Genomic DNA, 27,949 nt, shown 5'->3' with positions numbered 1-27,949 from the left:
AGTGTTTATTTTTCATTACTACTATACTAGCATCAAAATTGGCCTGAAGTATATTTCTGTCTTTATTTGACTTTTTATTATTATTATAGAAATTTTAAGCAGCAAAATTTTTTCCCTTGTGGCCCTGAGCCCTGTTAGTTTTGTAGTGAGCTTATACCTGCAACCAACCCAAATACAAGTTTAACTCATATAGAATACAATAGTATGAAGCTTATAGGGTTTGAAGATGTGGGATAGACCTAGCCTCCTTCGCAGTCCAGTTGGGCGTGGGCGTAATTTTTTCTGAGCGACGCGAGTAATATGCCGCCGCAAGGGACGATTTGCTGCCGAGGGACTTTTGCCACGGAGAGAAGGTTTCCGCGCTCCAACAAGACTGCTTCCAATCGGCGAGTAGAAAGGACCTCGGATTAAGCCAGCCTTTCATAGAGGCTATTAACATGTTCGTGCAGGTCCAATTCACAAGTTCACACATCCATGCCAATCGCTCCTAAGTGTTTTTTGATAGCCCTTTCTACTCGCCGATTGGAAGCAGTCTTGTTGGAGCGCGGAAACCTTCTCTCCGTGGCAAAAAGTCCCTCGGCAGCAAATCGTCCCTCGCGGCGGCATATTACTCGCGTCGCTCAGAAAAAATTACGCCCACGCCCAACAAGACTGCGAAGGAGGCTAGGATAGACCAATGTATAGATACAGACTGGATAGAATGTAAAATAATGGGTGTGACCTTCAGTGTCTAAGTTTTGTTTCTTTTTGTTCGTTTGGGTTATGTTTTGGTTATAAAGATACAGTGTATGTGTCAATAAAGTCCGCAATCTTATGTGTAATTGGCATAATTAATATAGATAGACGAGGTAGTATACCTCAATAGCTCCCTTGTGGATTAAATTTCATGATTACACACACCTGTGTTCAGTTTCAGGAATTATGTTGGATTACAGGGCGAAACTATTATTAATATTAACCTTCTGCCTGCTAAGAATAGTAAGATATGGCCTCTCTTGAACCAAATTTGTGCTCGGCATAGGTTCAGACAGTAGCATAAAGGTTAACATTTGTCTGACACCTTTCTGCCTTGCTAATGTACATCTGAATATTCCATAAATGTTCATATACACAGTCTTTGAGGTCTGTGTATATATACACAGAGCATACTGAGTAAACAAAGCCAGACATCCTATCTGGTGGTTTGGATATTCGATTGTACAGTGTAAGTAGTTCATTTCTTCATACAATGTTTTTACCATTATCCAGTGTAGTAAGTTATTCATAGAGTCAAGTAGGCTGCAGGACATATATTTCAACTTACTGTTCCAGATGATTCAACACACAGGATGTGCTGAGAATACTGATGAGGATGCACGAGTGTAACGTTACATTCGTAAAACACTAGGCATGTGGAAGAGCTTTCCATTGTGTTGACTGGTATAGATTCTTTGGAAACTTTGGTACATGTATATGTTGCCAACTTCTTGTGACTGTTGCTTCATATCGCAAGGACTACATGGCAGAAAGTGCACCATACATGTCACAGGGCTCAAAATTCATTTTTGGGAATAGGTGCACTGGTGCACCCAACCTAAAAAATTAGGTGCACAAAAATTTTTGGGTGCACCATATCATATGAAACAAAACCTAATTGCAGGTCTTACTGCTCCACGTCTGAGCTTGAATCTAAAATGAAGTCAAGATCTTAAATAAGTACATGTACTACAACAAAGATTTTATTTTTTTCCAATACTTAGAGACCAAGAATATCCAGTTACATTTCTTATGTTAAAAATTCCTACAAAAATATATGGGTGCACCCACAGAAAAAATTAGGTGCACAACTCCGATTTTGGGTGCACCACCCAGTATTTCACCCAGTATTTCAAGCCCTGTGACATCAGGTCCTGATTCATCATGTATATATTCAAACTTGAAAAAGAATTTGTTATTGGACTCATTTTATAATTCATTAGATATACATGTAACAGGTATAACTATAAGACCATAGATAAGAAAGGACAGGTAGAAGGAAAAGGAGCCTTGTCCTTTTTGTTATCCTTCTTCTGAGGTATACAATGTAGATTAAATGCTTTCTCAATACTAAGACACACCCAGCTGTAATTATAATGACCTCTAAGTATCATTAGCTGGCCTTGGGAGCAGAAGGCCTTGTGTGTAGTATTGGGTCTTGTCCAGCTGGTGCCATGTCAGCAAAATATGTAGCTGTTTTCTGTACTTTGATACATACCGAATTTTAAAATCTTCTTTCCACACCCTGCCAGTGCTTAATTGTGTTTTGATGTGAAGTGAATTCTTCCAACACAGACGATGCTACATACGTGTATATTTCAGTATAGTCTGCTACATTTCTCAGCGCTACATATTCTGACTGGAGCTACTCTTTTTTTAGGGACTGTACGATATTTACCGGGGGGGGAGGGCTGGTGCAAAATGGTCCGGTAAAATTTTTTCCATGGCCTCCCCCCGGCTCAAAATTTTTTTCCATGGCCCTCCCCCGGCTCAAAATTTTTTTCAATGGCCCTCCCCCCACCCCAAAATATTTTTCGGTGGCCCTCCCCACCATTTTTCCAGTCCATGTCTCTTTCTCCCTCCGTAAATTCCCGAATGAAGTACGCATCCCGATTAAAGTACGCACCCCCGATTTGGGGCTATAGTGGAAGACAAATATTCCCGTCTGAAACGTAAAATGGAAAGTACGCACCCCTTCTACGCACGGCCGGTACCACAGTGAACATGTAGTATGTATGTCTTAAAGACAGTTCGTCGTTCCAAACAAATTTAAAATTGTTAAAAAATAGATTTATGCCGTGTACTACGTGATGGTATGGTAACGTAGCGGGAAACGTTTCAAGTTCGGCTTGTTTTTCACCGCCGGCCGCAGCCGACTTGCAAGACGTCACCACCGCATCGAAAGGTAAGGCAAGTGCGGCGAAACGCACAGATTTGGATCCAGCTTTGGAGTGTTGGTGATCAAGCAAGCAATGGTCAATAAAGATTCGTGATAAAAAGACAATATTTCAATGTTGATTTTATCGGTAACGGGGGGTAGTTGAATGTTGATGCACAAGTACGTAGCTTTAATGTTTTTAATACGAAATGCGCCGAACACTTCTTTATAGGATATAACGCCCGCCCGATCGACACATTCACCCATGGAGAGCAACAATCATACAGGCGGAGAACTGGGCGGAGTATTTGGGTGTAGAGGTGCTACCGAATTTAAAATTTGACACCGAAACCAATTAACACAACAACAAAAGACTACTGGGATCAATGGGACTTGCGATTCCGAACAGGAGAAAGTGACAAGTTTGACTGCGTTTCAAGTAATCTCTCGTTATGTGATAGATGTTTTTGTCACAAAATCTAAGGAATAAACACGTATTAATGTGTACTCCGTAAAACTTATAAGTTCCTTCTCGGGGTCCATGTTCTGGAAAGCTGTCCTCAGCGCTGCCACGGCCCTCTCTGTGTTCTTCAGCTGTTTGCCTGTCGGCGCGCCAAACACCCCCACCCACCGGCCGGGCGGTAAGATTTCATCAAAGACTACATTTTAAGTTAACTCCGCCCCTATCATTGTAGCTTGCCGAACAGTCGAGTAGGAGTACATCTAGCTGGAATTTTCACGTCGTACTGGCTGGTGTAGCCCGCTACAACTTGAGTAATTTCCTGTGGCATTTAATGATTTATCAAGATTTAAAAATATTTGTGATACGAAGTGAAACATGGTTAACAATTTCTGAACCTTTGAAACGACATGGGCATGATCTTTGTTGAAGATTCCTGAGTTGAACTCAAGCCGGAAGTGTATTGGAAATGATAACCATCAGTCGAGGCACAACTGTTATCACATGTTACGTTACGACGATCAAGAACGTTCACGGCTTGCGGACCATTTCAAATATTACCACTCATAAACCCTACAATTATATGTGTACTTACGGAAGGTTATATTTTTGCCGGGGTTCCACTGCGCCGGCTAGCTGGGGAACGATCCTGTCGGCATGACAAAGCGCCGGGCGTCATTGCCAGAGACCTACATTTTCTTACCGTGGGTGACTTGACTTCTTCTTTTACCGCAACTTGTTGTCAATATCGACGATAGTCACAGGAAATATGTTCATTTATTGAAGTTTAACTTTATTTCCACTCGTCAATATTTTTATCTAAACATGCTATAGACGATCGATGTTCCAAGCTCCCCGTGCCGGTGTTCCGCTATATTCCTGGGTCGTCCACGGATTTGTCGGCGGAAAACTCAAATAAAGTACGCACCGCGACTTTGGCGACGGCCCGAGACACTTTCGAAAAATGTAAAAAGTGCGTACTATATTCGGGAATTTACGGCGTATTTCTTGTAATTCGGTACTACGTGACGCCATATTTTACAAAAGTTTTTCGGTGGCCCTCCCCCTCAGGTCCGATTTTTTTTCGATGGCCTCCCCCGGCTCAAATTTTTTCCATGGCCCTCCCCCAGGCCAAAATTTTTTCAATGGCCCTCCCCTCCAGTGCACCAGCCCTCCCCCCCCGGTAAATATCGTACAGTCCCTTATGTTGTTTAAGTCGACCATCTAACTCAAAGCTATGACAGAAATAACAATACCTTGTATAGAGGGAAGCATACTTTTTAATTTTTATTAACATGGGTGCATCTACATAATGTACTGCACATTCATCAAGCTAATATGCAAGTGTGTAAGGCTTTAGTAGATTTTCCATATTGTCTTTGTCTTTCCAAATCTAAAATGACCTAATGTTTCTACCCGTGCCCGGTGCAGATTGGTAAACAGTCAAAAGAAAAGATAACCCTTCAATGTGAGGTCGTGTGGCGCAACGGCAGCGTGCGCAACTCGGAATCAAGAGGTCCCGGGTTCGAGTCCTGACATGCCATCGATCTTGAATGTGCCCTTGGGAAAGGCACTTTACACGACTTTCCCCACTAGACTCAAGTGAAAATGAGCATTGTCTGTCCTGTATTTGTTTCTATGTGCTAGGACACAACACCAGCAACAGTTGCCTCTGTTCCACGTGTATTGCACTGTTGCAATTTCAGTAAATCAAATCAAATCAATGCTAATGATGACCTGTACTGTGTGTTTTGTAGAGGGTACTGGTGGTGAAGGGGAACCCCTCTGCGAGACACAGTACCCAACATTTGACGACCTGTACGACAAAGACGATGACTTCCTCCCCCTGCAATCCCAAGAAGATGAAGAAGACCCTGAGGACTTATCCACCTCTGCAACAGACACACCCGTCACCATAGCAACAGATGCCAACCAATCAGCAAACGAAGCAATGCCCGAGACGGAGGGGCCTTCTGAAGAAGGCCTGTCTCAGAACCAACCAAATAAGTGCCTGACAGAAAATAATTCAGAAGTGCCTGACTCTTCCACGTCAACAAGTGGTGCAACCAATAGAAACCAAGCTGCTGCTAGTAGTAATAGTTCTATGGAAACAAAAGATTCAAACAACAATGCAGATGAGGCAAGGTCACCCTCAGCTTCAAGGTCGTCTGATGAACTTACGATTGACCTGAGCGTGAAGCAAGGTCAGTCCTTAGATGTGACCAGTGCTCCCAGTGAAGTTAGCTCCTCCTCCTCTGCTTCTAATCATCCTGTCAGAGGGAACGAGGGGACAACAACTAAGAAGAAAAAGCGGAAGAAAGAAGTTGGTGCAGACGGGGATGGTGCATACCCAGTAAAGGTAGGAAAAATAGCTTCAGAAGTTATTGTGTTACATATCAAGTCATCTTGTGAGATGTAAGCATTGGTCCTCTGTTTACTGTACAGAATTTCATATAGGACATATTAATGTAAGACGTTATTTACATGTAACAGTACTGTAGATGAAAAGGACTATGATGATGACTGCAGATGTACGGATTATGACTGAATATGAGAGACAAACAAGACTATACAGTACAAAATATCTCCTTTCTGTTTTGTTATGACTATGAGCAATGCAAAATACATGTACACACTAAGACACATTGAATTCATCCTGGTGGTTGCAAGTTTTGAAATGATAGACAATAAAGAATCATACAAGAGGGAAAAGATAGGATTACTTTTTTGGGAGGGAGGGCCTGGGGTCAATAGTAGATGCACTTTTCTCTTAACTATTTCTGCTCAACTTCTTTTCCCCACTTGCCTCCTGCAAAATTTCTTTCTTTCCATTCTGTCCTTCCATCAGTCCTCCATGTTCCACCCCTGAAAGGTGTTTCCATCTTGTATTTCTCCCCAGCCCAGTCCCTGGGCTAGTCCCAGGTATGTTTCCATTTATTTTTTGCCCTCCCCCCTCAGGTTCAAGGTCGGAACAGGTTCAACCCGGACAAGATGGAGGCTGGTCCGTTCCCCTGCCAGGTATTTTTGAAAAATTTCCCAAAGATTCTCAAATAAAGTGTTGTTTATTGTTTGTGTCTACAGTCAAACCTGTACTAGTGACCACTTCTTGAAAAGAACCACCTGGTCAATGTGAACACTTTTTGGTGGTCCCTTAAATATTCCTTTCCTATTGACACAAGCATATCCTGTCTCTAGTGTAGCTTTACATAATGCACAAAGAAGCAACTGGAATATTCTCTAAACAGTCAGATATTTCAGATCTCCCATCAGTAACTGAGAATGACAGTGTATGTTATCTGAAATCTGACTCTTTTGCATTATGTTGTACCTGAAGTTATAATAATGTACATTTATTTGCTGTCCCTGTGTCCCTTTCAAATCGTTTATGTTTTTGTTTATGCAAGTTTTTGACTTTGAGGAGAGGGCTTAAGCATCCTTGCATTTTGCACAATCCTTATAATTATTATACAAATGTGAACAAAAGACTAGAAAGGTAACACTTGCAAAGCAAATGCATAATGTATACCTTCAGGTCTGCTATGTTAATTCTTACTAAAAATATATATATATATATATATGGTCAGACAGGAGTATGAATCCCTCCTACTGATAAAATTGCAACATCAAGTAACCCATGTAACCCAACATCAGTTACCATGGTGACAGACGTCAACAAATCAGGTCATTGGCCAGGTCAGAGGTCAGTGTTTGGAACGGAAGGAGAAGAAGAGGAAATGTAGCAAAAACAATATGTCTTCTTTCAGTAAACATAAAAATGATAAAAACCTTCCTGTGTGTAGGTGTGTGGGGAAGTGTTCCAGGCCCCCCACGAGCTGACCATCCACATCCGCCAGCACAACATGGAGGACAACTCCGGCTCGCACACCTGCAAACTGTGCGGCAAGACGCTCAGCTCCCAGAGCAGTCTGGACAGGCACATGCTGGTCCACTCCGGGGAGAGGCCCTTCAAGTGCAAGGTTAGACTTTTTTCTTGCATAATTTGTAACATGTGATTTTTGCTTCTATTTTAAATGATATGTAATTCTATAACCTGACTTTATTTTTAATTCTGGGCTGGATATCACTACTAATTAATGTCATCGCCCTAATTCAACGAAAGGGCTGCCAGAGGTGTGATGGCATGCCAATGTGACCTGTGAATGAATAATTGGAGATTCACTGCCCACAAGAAATGTTGATTTTAGACTTCTGCATAGTACTTCAGGTTTTGTGAATTTATTGGAACAACGTAGGAGATTGTATGATACACTTGTAATCAGGACTAGGACAGAAACTGAACATGGTTGGAAGGTTGCTCTTGCAATCCTCAGCTTTTTGAATTCCCCCATATCAACCTCTAATTCCTGCTGGCTCCCAGAGGTTGAATATTCTGTAGTGGAAATTTACTATCAATGATCTGAACCATGAAACTGAAAGTACATTATGCATCATTGTAGTCATAGAGTCTGTAATTAAAAAAGATACATATATTATGAATTTTAGTGTGTATATCACATCTACTTTTGTAATAATGAAAGATGAGTAATTAACCGTTTTCTTATTCTACAGGTGTGCAAGATGGCGTTCACCACCAATGGCAACATGAACCGTCACATGCGTATCCACGAGAAGGACGGCGAGCTGCCGCCCCCCACCCCGGAACCCCGGCAGCGTACGCCCTCCAAACGCCCATACTACGATCAGGACGAGGACTGGTCGCCCCGGAAGAAGGTTTCGTCCGTTGGGAGGAAGTCGGTGACGGATGGAGGAGAGAAGGAGGGAGAGGAGGAGAAGGAGCCCGAGCAGCTGGCCTGTCCGATCTGTGCGAAGACTTTCATCTGTCGCTTTGGCCTGCAGTCCCACATGGAGACTCATCCAGACACCTCAGTCAGGTATGAATGAACTTTTAAAAGTCACAAGGTACAAAGTTCTGTAGCGTTGAATGGCTGAGTAGCTAGGCCAGCGGACACAGGATTAAGAGGTCACAGGTTAAATCCCTGGCATCCTTGGCAAGACATTGTGTCCTTGGGAAATTTACTTTACACGACCTAAAGGGTTGCCAAATTTTCAATTGCATCCTTTCTTTGTTTGCTCCAGGTGCAACCTGTGCCATTGTGCCTTCCGCAATCACAGAGGACTCTCCAAGCACAAAGCGATGGTCCACAAGCCCAAGCTCAAACCATCCTCGTCCTCATCTCGATCCTCCTCCCCATCCCTGAACGGCAACAAGCAAGCCGTCATGGGCTTCCAGGAGCTGGGCTTCACGGCCTTTTCCAGCCGCAAGTTCCCTCTCATCGTCAAGACGTGGTGCGAAAACAATGAACACAAGTGCAACAGTGCCTTACCAAAGTTTGTCTGCCAGGAGTGCGGGAAGTCCTTCCCCCTTCCTAAAGCCTTACTCCTACACAGGAAAGAACACAGTGAAAGTGGCGTAAAGAAAGAAGAGGTTACGGATGATGAGAATGACAAGTCGGCCTTTCTGAAGTCACTGAACCTCTGCCCCCAGGGTAGCATGGCTCCTGCCAAAGACGAGCACATCCCCTTAGATTTCTTCACGAAGGTGAGGGACTCGGAAGTCGTGTTCCCGGTCCCAACCAATGGGCTGCGACACAACACCTTGCCTCTGTCCAAGCTGGTGCCCATCCTTCCCAAGCCGGAGCCAGGGGCTGGCGTGGCCACCCCCGTGAACAGGATGACCCCCGGTGCTGCAGCAGACTTCGCTGACGTCCAACAGATGCTGAAGGTTGCTGCTGACGCCACCATGCTCACCGCCCAGCCAGACGCCTCCGCCAAGACCAACCTGAAACCCCTCCCGCCGCTGCATCGTATCCCGGTAACCCCTCCCCACGCATCCCCTGTGGTGCTCCGTAAGCAACCCCCGCCTCCTCCCCTCAAGTACATACCAAATGCGGGCAGCCAAATGAAGGGAACAGGGCCTGCAAAGATTCGGCCCATCCTGCCAAAGCCTATACAGACCTCACGCACTAGCAGCAATACTGTGAAAACAATGGACGGGAACGTTGTAGAAAGCCAGTCGCAGTCGGACTCCGACAAGGAAGAGGTGCCCGAGGAGGTAGCCCACGCGAAGAAGGGAGACATGTACGTGTGTGAATATTGCAGTGAGAAGTTTCCCCTTGCCCGAGCTTACAAGAGCCATGTCAGAACCCATCTGGGTCTGGCTCCCTACCAATGCAGGCAGTGCAACTATGCAAGTCCAGACAAAAGCACCTTGGTTCGACACCTGCGAACCCACAACGGCGAACGCCCATTCCAGTGCCTTCTCTGCCAGTATGCCTTCACGACCAAAGCTAACTGCGAACGCCATGTCAGGAAGAAGCACAATCGGTTCTCCAAGGAGGACATCGAGGAAGTGATCACCTACAATCAGTTTGTGAAGGACCCTCCAGTCGGAAGTGCCGAGACATTCGGCTCTCCCGACACCATCTGCAAGTACTGTGGCAAGGACTTCCGTTTCTTCCGCGCTCTCCAACACCACCTGCGCTCTCACAGCAGCTGCCGCAAGAAGCCTTACCAGTGTCGCTTGTGCGAGAATGGATTCTCCACCAAAAACAACTGCATCCGCCACATCCTCAAGCGCCACGAGAATGTCGATCAGAAGAAGATAGACACCTACGTCAAGTTCCAGATGCGGCTGAAGACAGAATCAGATGACGGTGAACAACAGACTTATGATCATGACAGTGTCACACCCCAGTCTTTAGAAGTGAATATCAAGCAAGAGCCATTGGATTATCAACTGGACCGTGCTGAAGGCCTTTCTGATCAGCCGTTAGATTTCAGCCTGAAGGGTGGAAGGAGTGCTGACAGCAGTTACTTGGCCTCCCCTGTCTCCATAGTCATTGATGCTGGAGACTTTGAACAACCGTTGGACCTGAGCTTTAAATCTACCGACGACTCCCGAAGTGAGTCAAGCCTCTCGCAGTCTGCCAGCGAAAGCGCACCAACAAACACTAGGAAGTACCGTTTCAAGGCAGAATACCACAAGTACTACAACAACGACTGTGACCAGCTGGTCTGCCCCATGTGCCCCATGAAGTTCAGCCGAGGGGGAAGGTTGGAAGAGCACATAAGGTCCCACACCAAGGAACGGCCATTCCAGTGTCCCCATTGTCCGTCTGCCTTCACCATCAAGTCCAACCTGGATCGCCACATGAAGAACCATGGTGTAACTCACCCTGCCCGGGGACGAGGGGGGAATACAAGAGGGGGGAGTACACGAGGTGCAAAAGGACCAGGAAAGGGTCGAGGTGGAGCTGAAGCTGTTGCTCCTCGAGGCAGAGGACGGGGAAGGGGAGGAAGGGGTAGAGGCAAGAAGAGCTCTTTTGTGTCCACCATCCTGACCAGGGCCCGTCGTTTCGTCCCTATTGCTCCCAAACCTATAAGCGTGACGTTGACTGTTGCCGATCCTATGGATGAGCCAGCTGAGGAGAAACCTTCCCTGAACCACAGTATGGCCTCCGACTCGAGCGGGGAATTTGCCAGCGTGCAGAATATGCTGGCTGCTACCAACCCCGACAACTTCCAGACATTCCTTCACTCCCCCTCCCCAGCGTTTGACTGTGACATGGAGGTTCAGAATGATCCGGGAAACGAGGAGGTAGAGGAGGTGGACACCAGCACTGGCGAGATGGATATTTCTAGTGATGACACCCAGGGGCAGAAGAAGAGTTCGTATTCCTCCTCCCCGAACCGCGTATGCTGCCCCCACTGCCCGCGGACATTCCCCTGGGAGAGCTCCCTCCGCAGGCATCTCCTGACACACACGGGACAGAAGCCGTACAAATGCCCCAAGTGTCCCATGAAGTTCTCCACCAAGTCCAACCGTGAGCGCCACCTCCTGCGCAAGCACAACGGCAAGGAGAAGGAGGTGCAAAAATCGGAAGGGTCCTACCAGTGTCGCATTTGCGAGTACAGCGTCTTCGCGAACAAGTCCAACCTGCATCGCCACTACAACATTAAGCACCCTGACACGGACCTGTCGACATTCCCCTGGGATAAGGTGGAATCAGAGCTGGATGAGTCAGAAGAGTCAGCTGCAGAACAGCCACCAGAAGTGCTGCCTAAGGACTCCATGGAATCATCCCTCGACAGTAGCCTTTGTCTGAAGGAGGGAGACGGGCTCCTGGCTTTCCACCAAAAGTTGTCCGCCAGCACATCGGAGGCTCTAGCCAAGGCTGCTGAGATCTGCGACCAAATCAGCTGTGAGCTCCCAGAAGAAGGGAAGCTCATCATCGACGAAAAGGAAGATGAGCCAGCAAAGCTGGGGAAGAAGAGAAAGAGAGCTGAAACAGATTTGCCGGCATCTACAACAAGTAGTGAAAAGGCGTCGCCCAAACAGGGAAAGAAACAAGGCAAAGAAAGCAAGGTCGAAGAGGATGCCCAGTCAGCAAAGAAGGTGAAGAGGATGGAGGTGAAGTGTAATGTGTGTGGGAAGGAGTTCCAGTTCATGATGACGCTGACGCGCCACCTGCGGGTGCACAACATGGACCACCCCTTCCACTGCTCCGTCTGTGACGCCGCCTTCACAACCAAGTTCAACTGCCAGAGGCACATTGGCCGGGTGCACAATGTCGAGCATGAGAACACCGAGGCGATGGTGGTGGAGAGACAAGAGGAGGCGGTACCAGATGTAGAATCAGAAGCTGACCTTGACCCTGACTCTCAACATGCTACAACAAACTTGATAGAAGACAGTGATGAGTCCTTTCTACCTGACGCTGCACAGAAGACACAAAGCAGCTCAAAAAGGTGGAAACAAAGTTCCTCACCCGTTGAAATTGATTCTCTCAGTGCAAAGTTTGAAAGTGACGAAGTCACATCAAACGATGGCAGCGTGGACTTGTCAAGCAATCCCACAACCAAGAGGAAACAGCAGTGCAAGATTTGCGAGAAGCGTTTCTGGTCAGCGCAAGATCTGAGGCGCCACATGAGGTCTCACACCGGAGAGCGTCCCTTTCGATGTTCCGGCTGCGAACGCACCTTTTCCCTGAAGCACAGCCTGGTGCGCCACCAGAGAGCCTGCTCCGGGCTAACAGAAAACACCCGCAGCCCTGGCAGAGAGCGCACTGCCTTGGATGCCATGGAGTCCACCATAACAGAGTTTTTCTCGCCGACTGATGACGGGCTGGGTGATTTCGACAGCTACAGCAACCACAGCGCCAGCAACGCCTTTTCCGTACAGGACTTTTCCCTGAAGTCCACCAGCGAACCAATCACCATCGACGGCTTGGAGCTGGACCCATCCATCATGATCGTGCAGCCAGAAGACCCGCCCAACGACACCTTTGACCTTGGGGAGATGGACGAAGGTCGTCTGGAGGACAGGAGACACCCGTGGGACACAGACTCCGATAACGGCTTGGACACAACGCCCCACAATGTGTACCTGGTCACGCCGAGGGACAGTAAGGACATCCTTGGGTCAGCAGCACCCGACAGCGACACGCTGCCCAGCTCTACGCTAGGCTCTGACATCATTCAGAACCTCCTGGGCATCCAGGACTCGTCTGTGATCGACCAGATGCTGGACTCTGCCGACTCTGCTGCTAGACTCCTGGGGGTGGAGTGACAAACAAACAGGTAAGGAAAGGTTCCACTTGTAAGTGCATATTATTTTATAAATGCTACTTAATATTTGTATTATGCAGATTGCATTTTGTACATGGAGCATCTCTATGACAACATTAAGCTCCAAATGATTGGACTTCTAGTGTTCGTGCTTCTTGCAGTGTTCAACTTTTCATTATGAAATGCATCTTTCCTACACTCCTGATCTAAATGGTCAGTGTTCCACTTTGCTTATCAGCATCCATGTCATTGATGTTTTATTTGTAAATCCAAAATCATATTTAAGTGCAAAAATGCCCAGAATTACACAATACTTATTTACTAATCCCTATCATTGAAAATAAAACTATGCATTATACTGCCACTCAATCATCAGCTTATACCGTATATAAAATTTTTTAATCTTGATTTTGTGTGTTTCTGTGTCCATTATAATTGAGTTGTTCTTGATGTCTTTCTGTACAGGACAGCCTTGGTGGGACATCAACACTGAGTGCTTTAGACAGAGGGGTGCTGGTGTACAACTGGTTTGGGAGACAACATCAAATAGCAATTCCTGATTATATACTGCCAATGGAACAAGTTATCAACATTTACCATCCTTGTTCTATATATTATTATGACCTATTAGTCATATTTTGGATATTATGTACATAAAAATGATTTGGTGTGGGCTGTGGGTAATTGTTTAAAGGCCAGGATTATTGATAAGGTACTATTAGCTATATATTGTTGAGACTAAAATATTATAATAGTTATTGATTTGTGATGGATTGGTGTAGAGTTAAATACCATAAATGATTTTGTTGGCTGTTTACTGGTAATACTTTCCACTTGGAAGTTTGTGGTCGATTTTTATTATTCTAGATGGATGAAGAGTAACATTTTCTTTTCTGGGGTTAACTTGTATCTTAATGTTGGATACATTCAGGAGGTGTAACAGAAAAAATTTAGCATGATATTTTAAACAGCTCAAGTTTCTGCAGATTGTATTCAGAATGTTAAATATTATATGGAAGTTGGTGCTGCTTATGGTGTTGGGGATATCATCAATTTAGGTTCAAATTATACCAAAACCTGTAGTTTGTTTCAGCTAGTTACTATAATTTTTGTTTCTTTGAAAAGTCCCCTAAGTATTCAGTGTTTTTGATGTCAGTGAGTGGTCCTGCTATGCAAGGTGTTTACGAATGTTCCTAAATATATAAAATCAGAATTGTAAACAGACGGGAACAGGCTTGGTGCTATCCTTTTTGGAGGACAGAGAACCTTTATAGCGTAAGAAACAGCACTTGCCAATGATTACAGAATTATAATTGAGACATATTTCTAAGCAATTATTATAAAAGTAAACCACTGTGCCTCTCTTTCTAGCAAGCTATGTTCACGACAATGCAAAGATAATGTACAGACTGAATTTTAAATGGTGAGTGACAAATATATTCAGTGTGTAGACCATTCCATTGTGTGGCCCTTGGATGTGTCCTGAAAAATTCCAGTTTTTCTGTAAATAATGCCACCCTAAAGCTGACGCCTTTTGAATACCTAGTTTTAGTCAGACGTGGTCAGATATGTTTATGTATGTTATATTGGGATGAATACTATAGCTGGTTGTGGAATAGGAGTTAGTCCAGTTTGTGTATTTTTCGAATTCTCTTGCATTTTTAAACGCATCAAAACTGAATCTAAAGAAAGTGTTTAAGGGTCTTTCTATGGAAGCACTGCCAATGATGAGGTCTGTATGATTTTTACTATGTATATCTTGCTCCACAATTAATATTAAGAAGATTCCTGCAATTCATGGACAAGAACGTTGGATGTTAAAGTCCTCACAAGTTTCCAAAGTCTAATTCAACCGTTGTGGCACCACAGACAATCTGACAACCAGTTTTCTCCACTCTTCTTAGTTTTCAAGGAAATTTAAGAAATCCTAAATATACAATGAAGATGTGTTTTAGAGTAAAATACTTGAAATATTGCTAAAAGGAAGATAAGAGGGGACCATGCATGAAAGGAAACTGAAAGAAACATGTCAAGCCTCTCCCAACTAAGGGCTCATACACAAATTTAAAAGTTGTGCCTACAGAAATCAGACCAACATGTGACTGTTTTGTTTGTGGGACTCATGCTTAGAACGGATGTTGTAGAGAAGAAAAGTGTGATTTTGAGCTTTCCTCATTATGTATATATATAAAGATTATAGAATGCAATTATTGTAAGTTGGTTGATCATAAGGTGAGGTAGGTAATGTGCACTTACTACTGGCACCCTTCCATGGCAGATGTGAAGTAGGATAATATAATAATTTTAACCTTCTGCATACCAGCCATGTGGCTACCAAATCTCTATTGGTTATGGGGTCAGGCTGCAGGGAGAAGGTTTACAATGTCTAGCTGTCAACGAAATTTGATGTCTGTTTGCCATGTTCAGATGGAAAAGAAGTGACATGTTTCACAAAAGATAGAACACAGAGAGGACTTTGTACATGTACTTCCATTCAAAGTTAGTAGTAACGTTACAGTTTAGCCATACGTTGTTACAGTTTAGCCAGATTTAATACACCTGATTTATATAATAGAGGCAACTTGACAGCACAATCCACACACTTGAGACAGCCCAGTGTCCTACTTAATGCCTGCCATGGAATGTGCCATTTATATTATTGTCATATATGCAAGAGAAGAAAAGCAATTTGGTGTGAGTTGAATTTTTTTAGACTGGTGGATGGAATGTATCATAGACATTGTACTTTAGATGTAAGAATTTTATTCTGATATTCTCCATAATACCTGGATGTTTTTTTGTTTGTTTAGATTTGAGACAAAGATATCACACAGCCAAGCTTTTGGTACTGTCACATGAACCTGTTACTGTTTTGTTTGGAAGATTTTGTATACTGCAGAAAAGCACCCACTGGTCATTTTGAGAGACGTAAACAATTTTTAACTCCTACAATATTACAGATACAGATTGTAGATACTTGTGGAAATATCAGTAAGAAGTTAGTCCACGGTTTGAGCTGCACTTGCAAGTGGTCAAAGGTAAGGGCCCCTAAGGCCACACAAATTTAATTTGTTGGTTCTCGGATTCGCCTCTTCATTTCTTCCGATTTGAAAAAAAAAAAGATTCTGGTTCTGAATCAACTCAAATACGCTTATATTTTGCCCGGACAGTTGAGGAAAGTCCTTCCTAGTTGTTACACTGTATTTCCATCTATCAATGTATTGGTTTGATTAAAAGTTCAGCATTTGGGGCTATAATAGGATGCCTAGATCTGTTTTTTTTTTTTTTACGCCCTGCCACTTCATATTTTTTTCTGAAAAAAAATCAAAGAAACAACAAATTAAATTGGTGTAGCCTCAGGGGCCTTCAACTTTTACCACTTTGCATCATACTGTGTGCAGTTCAAGCGGTAAACTGGCTTACTGCTTATACAAATGTACCTCAGATCTAGGGAAACACGGAGTTAGCATGTAGAATACTACCAGTAGTACGACATTGCATGATGTCTACCTTTCATTGGCAGACGTACATGTAAACAATAATACTTACATGCAATAAGTTATCTTTACTCCACCAGCTGAATACATGAGTGGATGAAGTGATGATATGCAAAGACCTCTGTGACCTTGGTGCCTTATGGAATATACTATTAGCTTGTTGTGTTAAACTTTTGTCTCTGGACTGTTCCATAATCTTCTGGGCAGGACTTTTGAAAGGTGCAAGAAAAAAAGGCAGTCTTTTGTAACTGGGATTTTTGTGATTAGACAATGCCAGCTTTTTTTTTTTTGCTTAAAATTACTTGCATGGAAATATTTAGTTGCTGTTAAATTGGTGAAACAAATACTCGAACTAGACTGCAACACCCACCCACCCCCCGGAAAGTTTGTGGAACAGTCTGTAGCACTTCATCTCTTATACACTTTTAGCCACCTTGTCTGCAAAAAGGCCTGGATATATTGTGTGAGATGAGAGTGCTCAAGTCATAGCAAAACTACTCTAGTGTTACAAGAATTCCAATGTCAGTGAGAATTATCATATTTGCAATATCAAATGCATTCAGGTTGATGAGTTTCAACAGTACCATTATTTCATTTTCTCTTTTTCTTCATAAAGATGTACATTTTACTTCATGGGATTAATAAACTATTTCTTTTCTGATTGGAATATTGGCCTGATCTGTTCTGTTCTGTTCTGTTCTGTTCATTCATAAAATTTTCTGATGATACCCCATGACATTTGCACCTGTTTTCCTGCAATACTATCTTTGGCCACTGTGGGGCGCTTCTGCATGACCGTCGAATGCAATACATGCGTCTACATCAGTCTGACAATGCAAGCATATCAGCGATGATATTTTAGGTCATGAGGTAGGGCCTTTGAACAGTTACACTTGACTCTTGCTGTGTCTGGCATTCTGAAATGTTTTCCTACAATATCATTTTTGGTAGCTACATTGTATGCATGTATATAAGGGGACTGCTTTTAGGTTACCTTTGAGTACAATACACATGTAACAGATGAATACACATTCATACACACACACACACACTTAATTTTTTTTCATCACTTTGTTACCTCCATGAAAATGGAGGTATTGTTTTTGGCGTGTCTGTCTGTGTGTGTGTTTGTGTTTCCGGACATTTGCGGCCAGCATAACTTTTGAACCTTTGGATGGATTGCAATGACATTTGGTATGTGGATAGGTGTTGGGTAGCCAAAGGTCAAGGTCGATTTTGGGCCTCCTGGTGGCTGACCTTGGTTCTGCAGCAGAACCGGTTTTTGTATGTTTTGTCCTGGACATGCTATGGTTTTGATTTTTGAGTGGTGGATAGCTCTTCCTGCCAGTAATAAGTGGTGTGGGTTTGGTTCCCCTAGTAGCTTGTTCTGGAACTGCAGGGGGGTTTCTGGCAAAACCTTTCAAAGCAGATAAATTCACAAAGAAACAATGTATTTTTATGATTTTTGGTATGTGGGTAGCTTAGACAGAGATATACATTATTGGATGCAAATTATGCATATGATGACTTCATTTGCATAGTTAATGAGGAAATTCTATAATCACAGTGTTTTACATCATGGGACTTTGGTACACGTAATGTTCAAGGACGTTCTATCTTACCAACTCCCTTGGCATGCTATCTCTCTATTTGGCCGATTTCTACTCTTTCCAGTCGCCTCCCGAAGCCTGGTAGAGGCTAGATGTTCGGGACCACGTCTATCTTCCGTGCCGCGACCTTGTCAAAAACCATTTCAGAACCATTCCCCGAACCATCCCCGAATGCTGGCCAATCTAATCTCCAAGCAGATCCCTCTCGGTGGCAAATTGGCCAGGCAGTATCCATTAGCCAGAGAAGGTCCGCGGCCACCGACGGGTGGGGATCAGGACAACAACAAAAAACGGCTATATATAAAAAGGTAACGATCATTCCCCCACAACCTCTGCTTGGAGAGTATGGCCAACCTACTTCCAACCATCCCGACCACTAGCCAAAGACTGTCGAATCCGTCCTAACAATTTTCCAACTCTGTCCCGAATGAAAATTTGGGTCCAATGGATATCAAAATTAGAAACACTTGACACAATATTTCGTTCAAAGCATTCAGGACTGTGTAAAGTAAAGGTGTCTTAAAACCAACTGTAATGCCGTCATCTCTGATGTCAACTCTAATGCTGAAATAAAAGCTTAAAGGAATACATTTTTGAGGTTGAATGATATTAAATAACAATATTTGTACGGCAAATAATGGTATAATGATACTAGTCTAATCGTTTTAAAGCTTTAATAACGAAGAAATGCAAATTATATTAGTATTAAGCTGGTAAGATCACACCGGTGTTCAATCTAACTTAATTACTTAATTGAGAAAATGCAAATTATGGTGATTCCGTATCAGGTGGTACGACCACGCTGCTGCTCAGATCAAGATGGCAAGTCACGGTGCTTGGACAGGCAAGAACTCGGTGGTTAAAATCCGTCTTTTAAGACGAGCTACGTCCGTTTAAGGCGGTGAGTCACATTTAACATTGTCCTTTGTGTTCTCGTGACTATTTGGGCCGAACTTGTTGCAATGAAATGAAGCTAAAACACAGAATGGAGGGAATATATTGCGCCGGTGACGATTCCGTGTTTAAACCTGCACTCAGTAAAGCTGCCGTTCGGGGGCGCCTTTTTTCCGCTTTAACTAACATGACAATACATTAGATACGCTCGTTTTATTACCTTCGCCAAGAAGGTTACGTTTTCAGAGGCGTTCGTGTGTGTCTGTAAACACGATAACTCGAGAAGGCTTAAATGGATTGTCTTGATATTTGGTAGGTGGGTACATGTAGGTCTTGATGAGACCTCGAAATAATTAGATATTAGGCCCCCTGGCGGATTGTTATGGTACTGCAGCAGAACGTCCGGTTTTGATATCTCGTGATCTGAGATTTGCGACTTTTCTAGGATTTTTCTCGGTATTTTTCACCTAAAACAGGAGAGAGAAAACTTCCCCACCTAGTTCGTGAGCACGAAACTTGTCGAATGTGTAGAATTCGAACTCGTGTCCATTGCAACACGAGTAAACATGGCATTCGAACGAATGGGAGGAATGAACCTCTGATTTGCGTTCTGAAAATGGAAACATCCGTCAAAAATCGTGTCGTACTGTAGACTTTTAGGAAACTATTCTTCCTTCTGGGGTAGAATATTCAATATCAATAGGATATAATCATTAGAATGGTTCTTTAGAGTACGGTTGAGCGTTTGCTTGTGACGTGTCTCTCATCATCATTCCTGTTAAACAGTAGCAAGCGGATTGCGTTGTGTGGTACAAAATGAGCTACGATGCTGAATGTACTTGACGCAAATGTATAAAACGCAGCACCAATAGAAACTCCCCTTTCTCTATTCTTGGGAGTTTGGTGGCCGTCTTTGCACCTTCTCAGGTTCCCGCTGGTCCAACCGGAAATAAGGCCCCCATATGACATTTGCATATTCCAGATGAGGTCGGATCAAATTAGACTAACGTTAACAGCAGTAGTACTAGTCCTTGTATCAAGGTTGTGAAAGCTTTCTTAACTACAGAAACCCCAGTATCCGGTTGGCTTTCTTGAATACCTTCTGCCACAGGAAGTGTTCACACCCCCAAAGTTGTGGATGCCTCCCCCATTCGTTAATTATAGATAAGGACCTCTCCTTGGTGCTGAACTCACCTTCAGTTCCATGTATTGCAGTTTTTGTGTGAAAGTTGAGTTTGTTGTCCATCAAGAACTCCATATCTTTTTCCTCCACATGTTTCCTGAATTTTTTTACTGTTTTATATGCATCATGTATGTAATCTTTTCCCATAATGTTCTGTCAATGTGTGTTTGAATGCTGTTGAACTCATCAGATGTTTGAATAGCATTCTGTGTGTTGTTGGTGACTGTTCTGTGGTATTTTATGTGAGATGATGCGATTTTTTCCATGGTCATGATATGCTATGTTTACATTTGGTTGAACGTTGAATGTAATTATTTTGCTCTGCTCTTCATTTTCCTCACTCAGAAATGGTCTTGCCCCCAACCCAAAGCAGGTTTTAGAACTTAAACAAATGATGTGAATGTTGCAATGCATGATGCTCTGTAAGTAATTGTTAGACACATGTACTAGAATTTGGCCTGTGATTTTCTGAATGTGTATTTCTTTCACACCCCAGGCTTGAGATGCTGCTAATGTATAGCTGACACTGTGGGACCTGTCTCCTGTGTGTGCTGTGGGACCTGTCAGCTATCCTGTGTTCCTGTCTATATTATGGAATTCCAGGAGGATGTTCCTGTGTTTCTGAGGGACCTGTTACATGTCACCTATCTACAAAAGAAGAGAACATCGGACTCGACTGTGAGTTGGGTTTTCTTCATAAACTCTTACAAAAATGGGTCTGCATGCCGCAATGCGTAATCAGCCATTTTAGGTTTGCATAATGGAAAGTCGGGTCTATCTATTCACCGTTGAACTGTAATCTGTATGATAAAATGTCCAGCCAGTACAAGTAAACTGTAATACGTGGTTGTTGCTTTGCAGCATTCTGCACCTTGCCATTTCAATTTTGCATAATTTGAAGTCGAACAACTTGATTTGATATCAAATCTACATGAAACCAACCTGAACAAATGTAAATCGTGGTCGCTGCTTTACAGAATTTAGCATGCAAAGCGCGATCGGGACCTCCCATGCAGACCCTTAAAAATGACAATGAAAGATGTTGGGAAAGGGCACATGTTTGCGATCCTCTGAATTTTTAATTCTACACGTGCACGCCATTGTTTAAAGGCCCTCCCAGCTACTAGTATTTGTTGTCATTTCTGAAAGAGTTCACATTCCTAACTAATATTTAGTTTAAGGTTGTGACTAATCTTTTATTGTGAATATGACGGAGAACACAGTACATTTTCCTATTCAGGAAAGCACTTGTAATGATTGCCTGTTGTTTCATTCTGTATAGCAATGGGATATAGTCTCACAGCATTTGTGATCAAGCAGTTTTCCCTGATATCTTCTTCATCATGATTAACATCCACCCTTTTAAAAACCATTTCTATTACTGATATATTACTTAGCACATGAAAAGTATACAAATCTAGACTCTGATTTACCTAAAATTCTATATGTTTGTCTCTGGTTGTCAAATAACAAATTAAGTAACAACCAGGATTATTCATACTTAACAAAATATGCAGAAACGCATTATACGCGTTTCACAAACTTTTCTTTTTAAGTAATGATGGAGTGGATTTCTGGGAAAGTACTTTGGTCACGTAATGATTGTTAGGAATATGTCCTATTTCTTTACAGAAAATGGAAAAGGCAAATTGTTGTGCTTTCTTTCTGTAGAGTGAAATGTACTACAGGTAAGCTGTGTGTGATGTTTCAAAGCGAGGAATCAGCAAAACAAAAACGTCTACTAGTCTTTTCACAAGGATTATTTATAATACGCCAAAAAGCAGTTACTCAAGCAACTGGATATGATTTTGGAAACGGTCAGACGTTTCAGCTAGTATCCACTAGCTTTCGTCAGTGACTGAGAGACCAGAGGGGAAATGCAGGTTTATAAGCACAACCTATTGATTGATATGCAAATAAAGTGAAGACAAATTTTTGGAAGTCGAAAAAGGAACAAAAGTCAGACAAGTCAAGACAAGAGGATGCAATATTTGCTTAATTGTGCTTGTAAACCTGCATTTCCCCTCTGGTCTCTCAGTCACTGACGAAAGCTAGTGGATACTAGCTGAAACGTCTGACGTTTTCAAAATCATATCCAGTTGCTTGAGTAACTGCTTTTTGGCGTATCGTTTTACCCGGATGTCTAACCTTCATCGACGGATTATTTATAATTACTCTAAAGTTGCTTTCTACTTTTGATATAGTGAAGTCACAGATGGTGTTGGTAGAAGGAGGTTAAAAATCAATCTTGTTTTAACTAAACTGTAGATAGAGTTACAGTTAGAGGTTGATAAATGTCCAGTGTCTGAGCAGGTATGGCCATGACAGTGGGCCAGGATTTCTTTCCAGGTTCCGATGGTCTCTGCAAAAGATAGATATTAATACGAGGATCATATAGGCTCATCTTGTGGTAAATTCAAATAAACAAATAAACAAACAAGTTGATTTTCTTTGAGGTCTGCCTTTTTAGTGAATGACACTAAATGACCACATTCTGGGGCTGTCCTTATTGCACGAAATCTGAATCTTTATTTCGTCAATATCCAGATTGTGCTCCCATTTATCAATCTCGAGTTTAAAGTGAATTCACACTTCATACATCGAAGTTGACAGTTTTACTTAAATGTCTTTTAAGCAAATGACCACTCAACACCCTGCAAAATGTTGGCTCTTGCATAAGGCCACACCAAGTAAATTTTATGGATGACGTCCGCACACGCATTGATTTTGGCAGGTTCCTAGAAAAAAAACAAGAAATTCCACTTCCTGTAACTATGACCAAAGAGTCACGACAGTGCCGCAAATCGTTAGATTGACGTGAAACCGTAACGCGAAATGGGTAAAGAGCACATGCTTTGTATCTGCAGGCCTGCAAAAATGTGAAAGAAACAGGACAGGACGACAACTGCTGTTCCACCTGATTTATTGCTGTTTTGATGATGAATAGAAGACTTCTTGCTTGTTAATCTGTGTCACCTCATTCAATTTGTGTCCTAACATTTGTCGTCTCTTCGTATTCTCTAATCTAGGCATCATGTTTTTTAGGGCCCTTCTTGTTTTTTTTTCGCCCTCTCGCATTAGATATAGGGTCTCCAAAGGACGTCATCCATAAAATTTACTTGGTGTGGCCTAACTGGGCTAAAAATCCTGACTACCACAAACAAGTTAACAAATAGGTGTCTCCTTGATTCCTGCAAAGTTTCCGTGGTGTAGTCACACTTTTAAACTGTACCAATTTTGCCAAAATATTGTGCCTTTTTTTTGCCCAAAAAAGTACCTTAAATGCATGTACACGCAAGGAAACTTTGCAAGAATTCAAGAGACACCTATTTGAACTTTATCATTTGTGGTGGTGGATTTTGGCCCAGATGTGCAAGGGCTTGAATATATTGCAGGGCATTAACAGGTCATTCGCTTAAAAGACGGAAGTAAAACTGTCAACTTCGATTTATAAAACTTGAGATTGGTGAATTCATTTCAAAATGAGGATTAATAAATGGGAGCACAATCTGGACACGGCCACAGCAAAAAAAATCTGATTCGTGCGACAGGGACTGCCCCAGAATGGTCATTAGCTAGAAATATGCCCCCTCAAGGTCATTTAACAGGTAAAAAGTAAAAGATTATGTAGGTAGACTGTGAGAGTTATGCAAAGCTGTATAGATAGATGTAAATGTATCCTGTAGTTAAGTTACGGCAGTTCAGGCAGATAGTTAGTCTTAAAATTTGGCCAGGTTTTTATATAGCTGACATCGCTTTAAATCTAATGTCTGTATGCGAATGATGGCGGTAATTTTGTTTTGCTGATTCCTTATCAAAGTTGATTTTCCTGCCAAAAAAAAACTCATTGGCACCCTCACCTGGTTAATTAATTAGATTAAAGTTTTCCCGCCAAAAAACTTAGTATATGGAACACTCTAACCTTGAACTTGTGCCCCCCCTCCCCACACTTCTACCACAACTTACACAGTATGTTAGTTACACTGGTCCAACACTTTGGACTTCTTTGGACATGTAACTTCCCTGAACACGTAGTCACCACACTCTGCTACCCTAACACTTTGTCGATCGAGTGCAGTTTTTCCGCCACAATGACTTTGGAATAATCTCTCGCTCTCCTGGTCTGTCAATTGCACTGGTATACTGATGTTTCGAAGCATCAATGTCTCCGGAAAGACATCCCACGGGGAGTACACTTAGAGCATTGACCAACCAGGAGAGCAAGAGATTATTCTAAAGTCGTTGTGGCGGAAAAACTGCACTCGATCGACAAAGTGTTAGGGTAGCAGAGTGCGGTGACTATGTGTTCAGAGAAGTTACATGTCCAAAGAAGTCCAAAGTGTTCGACCAGTGTAACTAACATACTGTGTAAGTTGTGGTAGAAGTGTGGGGAGGGGGGCACAAGTTCAAGGTTAGGGTGTTACATATACTAAGTTTTTTGGCGGGAAAACTTTAATCTAATTAATTAACCAGGTGAGGGTGCCAATGACTTTTTTTTTCTTTTTGGCCGGAAACTTTCAGTCAACTACATGTCCAGAGAATTTAAGTGTTTTGGTATACTCAACTACACAATACAACATCACTGGCACTTAACGTGCAATTGCGGGACAATTTATTTCAATCAATTAAAGACGTGTTCTGAGAATTTAAGTGAGCAGGTCAAAAGCGACAATTTGGGGGCAACCTGGAAATCAACTATACAACAAAATTTTGAGGGCCTGCATTGGGGGCTAGTGACTACGAATTAAGCAAAGTTTTTGCTGTAGATTACAAATTAAATTCTCAGAGCTGATTACTATTTTACGCTTTGCGGCTAATGTGCTATTACGAATTACTCTGATTTTTTGGGAGGCTGCCCACGGATTACGAAGACGAAAAAGGCCTGATTACAAAAAAAACATGCAGGCCCCCATTTTTCAGTGATGCTTGTCGTGGAATTCAAGTCGTCTTCTACTATCAAATTTAAAAGGGATGCAGACCCTCTGAGTAGAGCGAACTGGGCAAAAGAGAGAAGTGCGAGTGTAAGTGTGTGCACCTGAAGACATGTGGAGTGTCTCGTGTTAATAAAGAAACCATACTCACACCTCCCCATCTTCTTTCACACAGCTCGGCCCATAAAAGTCTGGCTCTTCCTCCTGCTACACTCCAGGCCCTAGATCCACATCTTGAAGACAGAGAAACAAGAGTCAGCATATTGAAACTGGCAATCGGCCTTGCAAGAAATTATCTCACACAACATACAACTTTTTGAATGAAAGCGCATCTGTGTCCATAGTTGAACAGTTCAAACTTGTTCCAACACAAGGGACAAACTCACCATAATCCACGGGATCACCCGAAAATTTATGGTGAGTTTCTCCCTTGTGTTGGAACGAGTTTGATCTTTTCAACATACAAGTTTGTCTGAACCACATTCAACTTTAGTCCCACCAACATCAAAACTCCAATTTCACTTCAAATGTCAAAGGGAAAACACACACTATTTCTTACCTTAATGCCCATAACTAATCAAAGATACATGTATGTACAAAAGGCAATTACAAAGATTCTAAAAGCCCAAATCTAGCAGTGGTTTGTTTGGTCCATTTACAGCGTCTAGTAAACCAACATTTAATGCATATTAAGGCCACACCAATTTAGTTTGCTGGTTCTCGGATTTTTTCAGAAAAAATATGAAGCGACAAGGCAAGAAAAAAAACAGGTCACCGTATCCTATTATACAATTATAGCCCCAAATGCTACGATAGAAGCCATGAAGTCAACACAAAAGTTTGGGTTAATATTTAAACAATGAATTCTTAACTTTTAATCAAATGATAATCACTGCATTGATTGATGGAAAACCTGTAGCAACTAGGAAGAAAATGACTTTCCTTAACTGTTGAGGGCAAAATATAAGCCTTTTTCAGTTGATTCAGAACCAGATTTTTTTTTGGGGGGGGGGAGGAATTAAGAGGCAAATCCTCAACAAATTAAATTGGTGTGGCCTAAGCTCAAAAAGACCTATGTTAAGTATAAAATTGAAAACATTGCAAACTTTAGAAATGAGGAATGCACTCAACTGTCCACTGTCTACAGACAAAAATTTAAGATATATAATTTTTCCTTTCATATGACACAATTTTGTTTCACCGTTAAGGAAAATGGTTCATATATTGACTTATTTATTTATTGAATTGTTTACTTGTATTAAAAGTCACACATGACAGATACATGTCAGTCACATTTGTGTACAATTAAACAATAAATAGACAAAGTACCAACACTACCTATACATACTATAAATGATACAATAAGACATTCTTAAAGATCAAAGAGGAGGTTGTAATTTTTGCTTGTTGTTGATTGGTTAGGGGCTATGATGACGTAGATTTAATGCCCAAATATGGGTAACCAATTCAAAACCACAGCGGCACTTTACTTGCATGTAAACAAGGTCGAAATGACTACAGTTATGAAGTATTTTCTGAAAAATGGAAGTGTTTGAGACAACCGTGTTCCTCCAGATAAGCTAGAGTTGTTTGTGCTGCCTTTACCGAGACGTTGGGACATTGTTGAAGCTTTTTGGTGACAAGGGGCGGCGAAATCAGGCTAATATTATTACGAACTGAGGGAGGGACACGACATTGGTTTCAGCACCAAGGAGAGCACCAGTGGTTCAAAACAAATGGTACACCTGAGCAAACTAGTGCATCCCCGGAATTATATGTACAATTCTACAAGGTGGAGACCCAGTGGATGTTGTATGTCCTATGGAGTATAACAGGGAAACTATACATATGAAAAAGTACAGAAGCCAGCAACCAAAAGAGTACCTGGCTTACAAAAACTACCATACAAAGACAGACTCAGAATACTCCCCACATTGGTTTACAGAAGACTGAGGGGCTATATGATTAATGTCTACAAGTACACCCATGGCCTCTATGATACAAAATGTCTACTACCTAATATCAACAGAAACAAGACTGGCAATGAAAACATACATTGCCATGGCGACGGTGGTTGCTGTTAGGGTTATTGTTTGCATGGCATTGCCATGATTTCATGATTTTTAGGAAGACTTGGTACCTGTTAAGTCTAGACAGATACAGTACACTCCTCCCCTGAGTGTATAATGAACGAGCCCCGGGGTCACAGAAAGTAGGGCCATCTGGGGCAGACAGATCTTCCGGGTTCCAGCTAGGAATGTGGGCATAGATGTGGGTCAGAGAAATGCCTGTGGACATTCCGCATGCCTGTGGACAAAATGCCTGAATTGCACACAACTGTACCATTAGGCTCCTCCCTGAGACGTCGCCAAAAAGAACAATAGGTCATCAATTGAAAATAAACAGGATGCCGACAAAAAGGAACACAAGACTTTACTCCTTCACTAACAGAACAGCATGTTGGTGGAAGGGATTACCTGAAGACTATAATTACAGATTATCACAGCACCCAGTGTGAACTGTTTTAAATCAAGGTTTCACAACCATATATGAGGCTACACCCATTAGTATATAACTACAGAGCCCTAGATCATCCTCTGCGGCCTGAGATGACTGTTGGCTGAAGTCGAAAGCGGCCCAAACTGGAGAATACTCCTACCTGGCCTGAAGGAATCTACATCTACATGGTGTTGGGTAATTAGGACTTCCTGTTTCAGAGGAGACAAATAGTGGTGCTAAATGGGCAGGGCTCGAAAATTCATTTTTGGGAATATGTGCACCCAACCTAAAAAAATTAGGTGCACAAAAATTTTGGGTGCACCATATGAAACAAAACACAATTAGAGGTCTTACTGTTTCTCTTCTGAGCTTGAATCCAAAATGGGAGCTACCT

The 27,949-nt window shown here is 42.4% G+C and overlaps 1 protein-coding gene across 3 annotated transcripts in view; it reads left to right on the top strand.

The window, feature by feature from the left end:
• LOC109473652 (ras-responsive element-binding protein 1-like) overlaps positions 1–13,856 on the top strand; it is a 32,332-nt gene extending 18,476 nt beyond the window's left edge. For 2 of the 3 annotated variants that reach the window (XM_019773589.1, XM_019773592.1), the window contains exons 2-7: positions 5,111–5,712; positions 6,312–6,371; positions 7,154–7,330; positions 7,923–8,245; positions 8,451–12,953; positions 13,407–13,856. In XM_019773589.1, coding sequence (XP_019629148.1) covers positions 5,111–5,712; positions 6,312–6,371; positions 7,154–7,330; positions 7,923–8,245; positions 8,451–12,942 — 5,654 coding nt within the window. In that variant the 3' untranslated portion in view covers positions 12,943–12,953; positions 13,407–13,856. Of the gene's footprint in view, positions 1–5,110; positions 5,713–6,311; positions 6,372–7,153; positions 7,331–7,922; positions 8,246–8,450; positions 12,954–13,402 lie in introns of all 3 variants that reach the window. The other variant, XM_019773591.1, reaches the window with a different exon arrangement.
• The last annotated feature ends 14,093 nt before the right edge of the window (positions 13,857–27,949 follow it).

Source organism: Branchiostoma belcheri, unplaced genomic scaffold, assembly GCF_001625305.1.
Source record: "Branchiostoma belcheri isolate BF01 breed outbred unplaced genomic scaffold, Haploidv18h27 scaffold3, whole genome shotgun sequence".
NCBI lineage: Eukaryota > Metazoa > Chordata > Leptocardii > Amphioxiformes > Branchiostomatidae > Branchiostoma > Branchiostoma belcheri.
The sequence above is the reverse complement of the archived record's forward strand: the minus strand, read 5'-3'. Positions and strand labels throughout refer to the sequence as shown.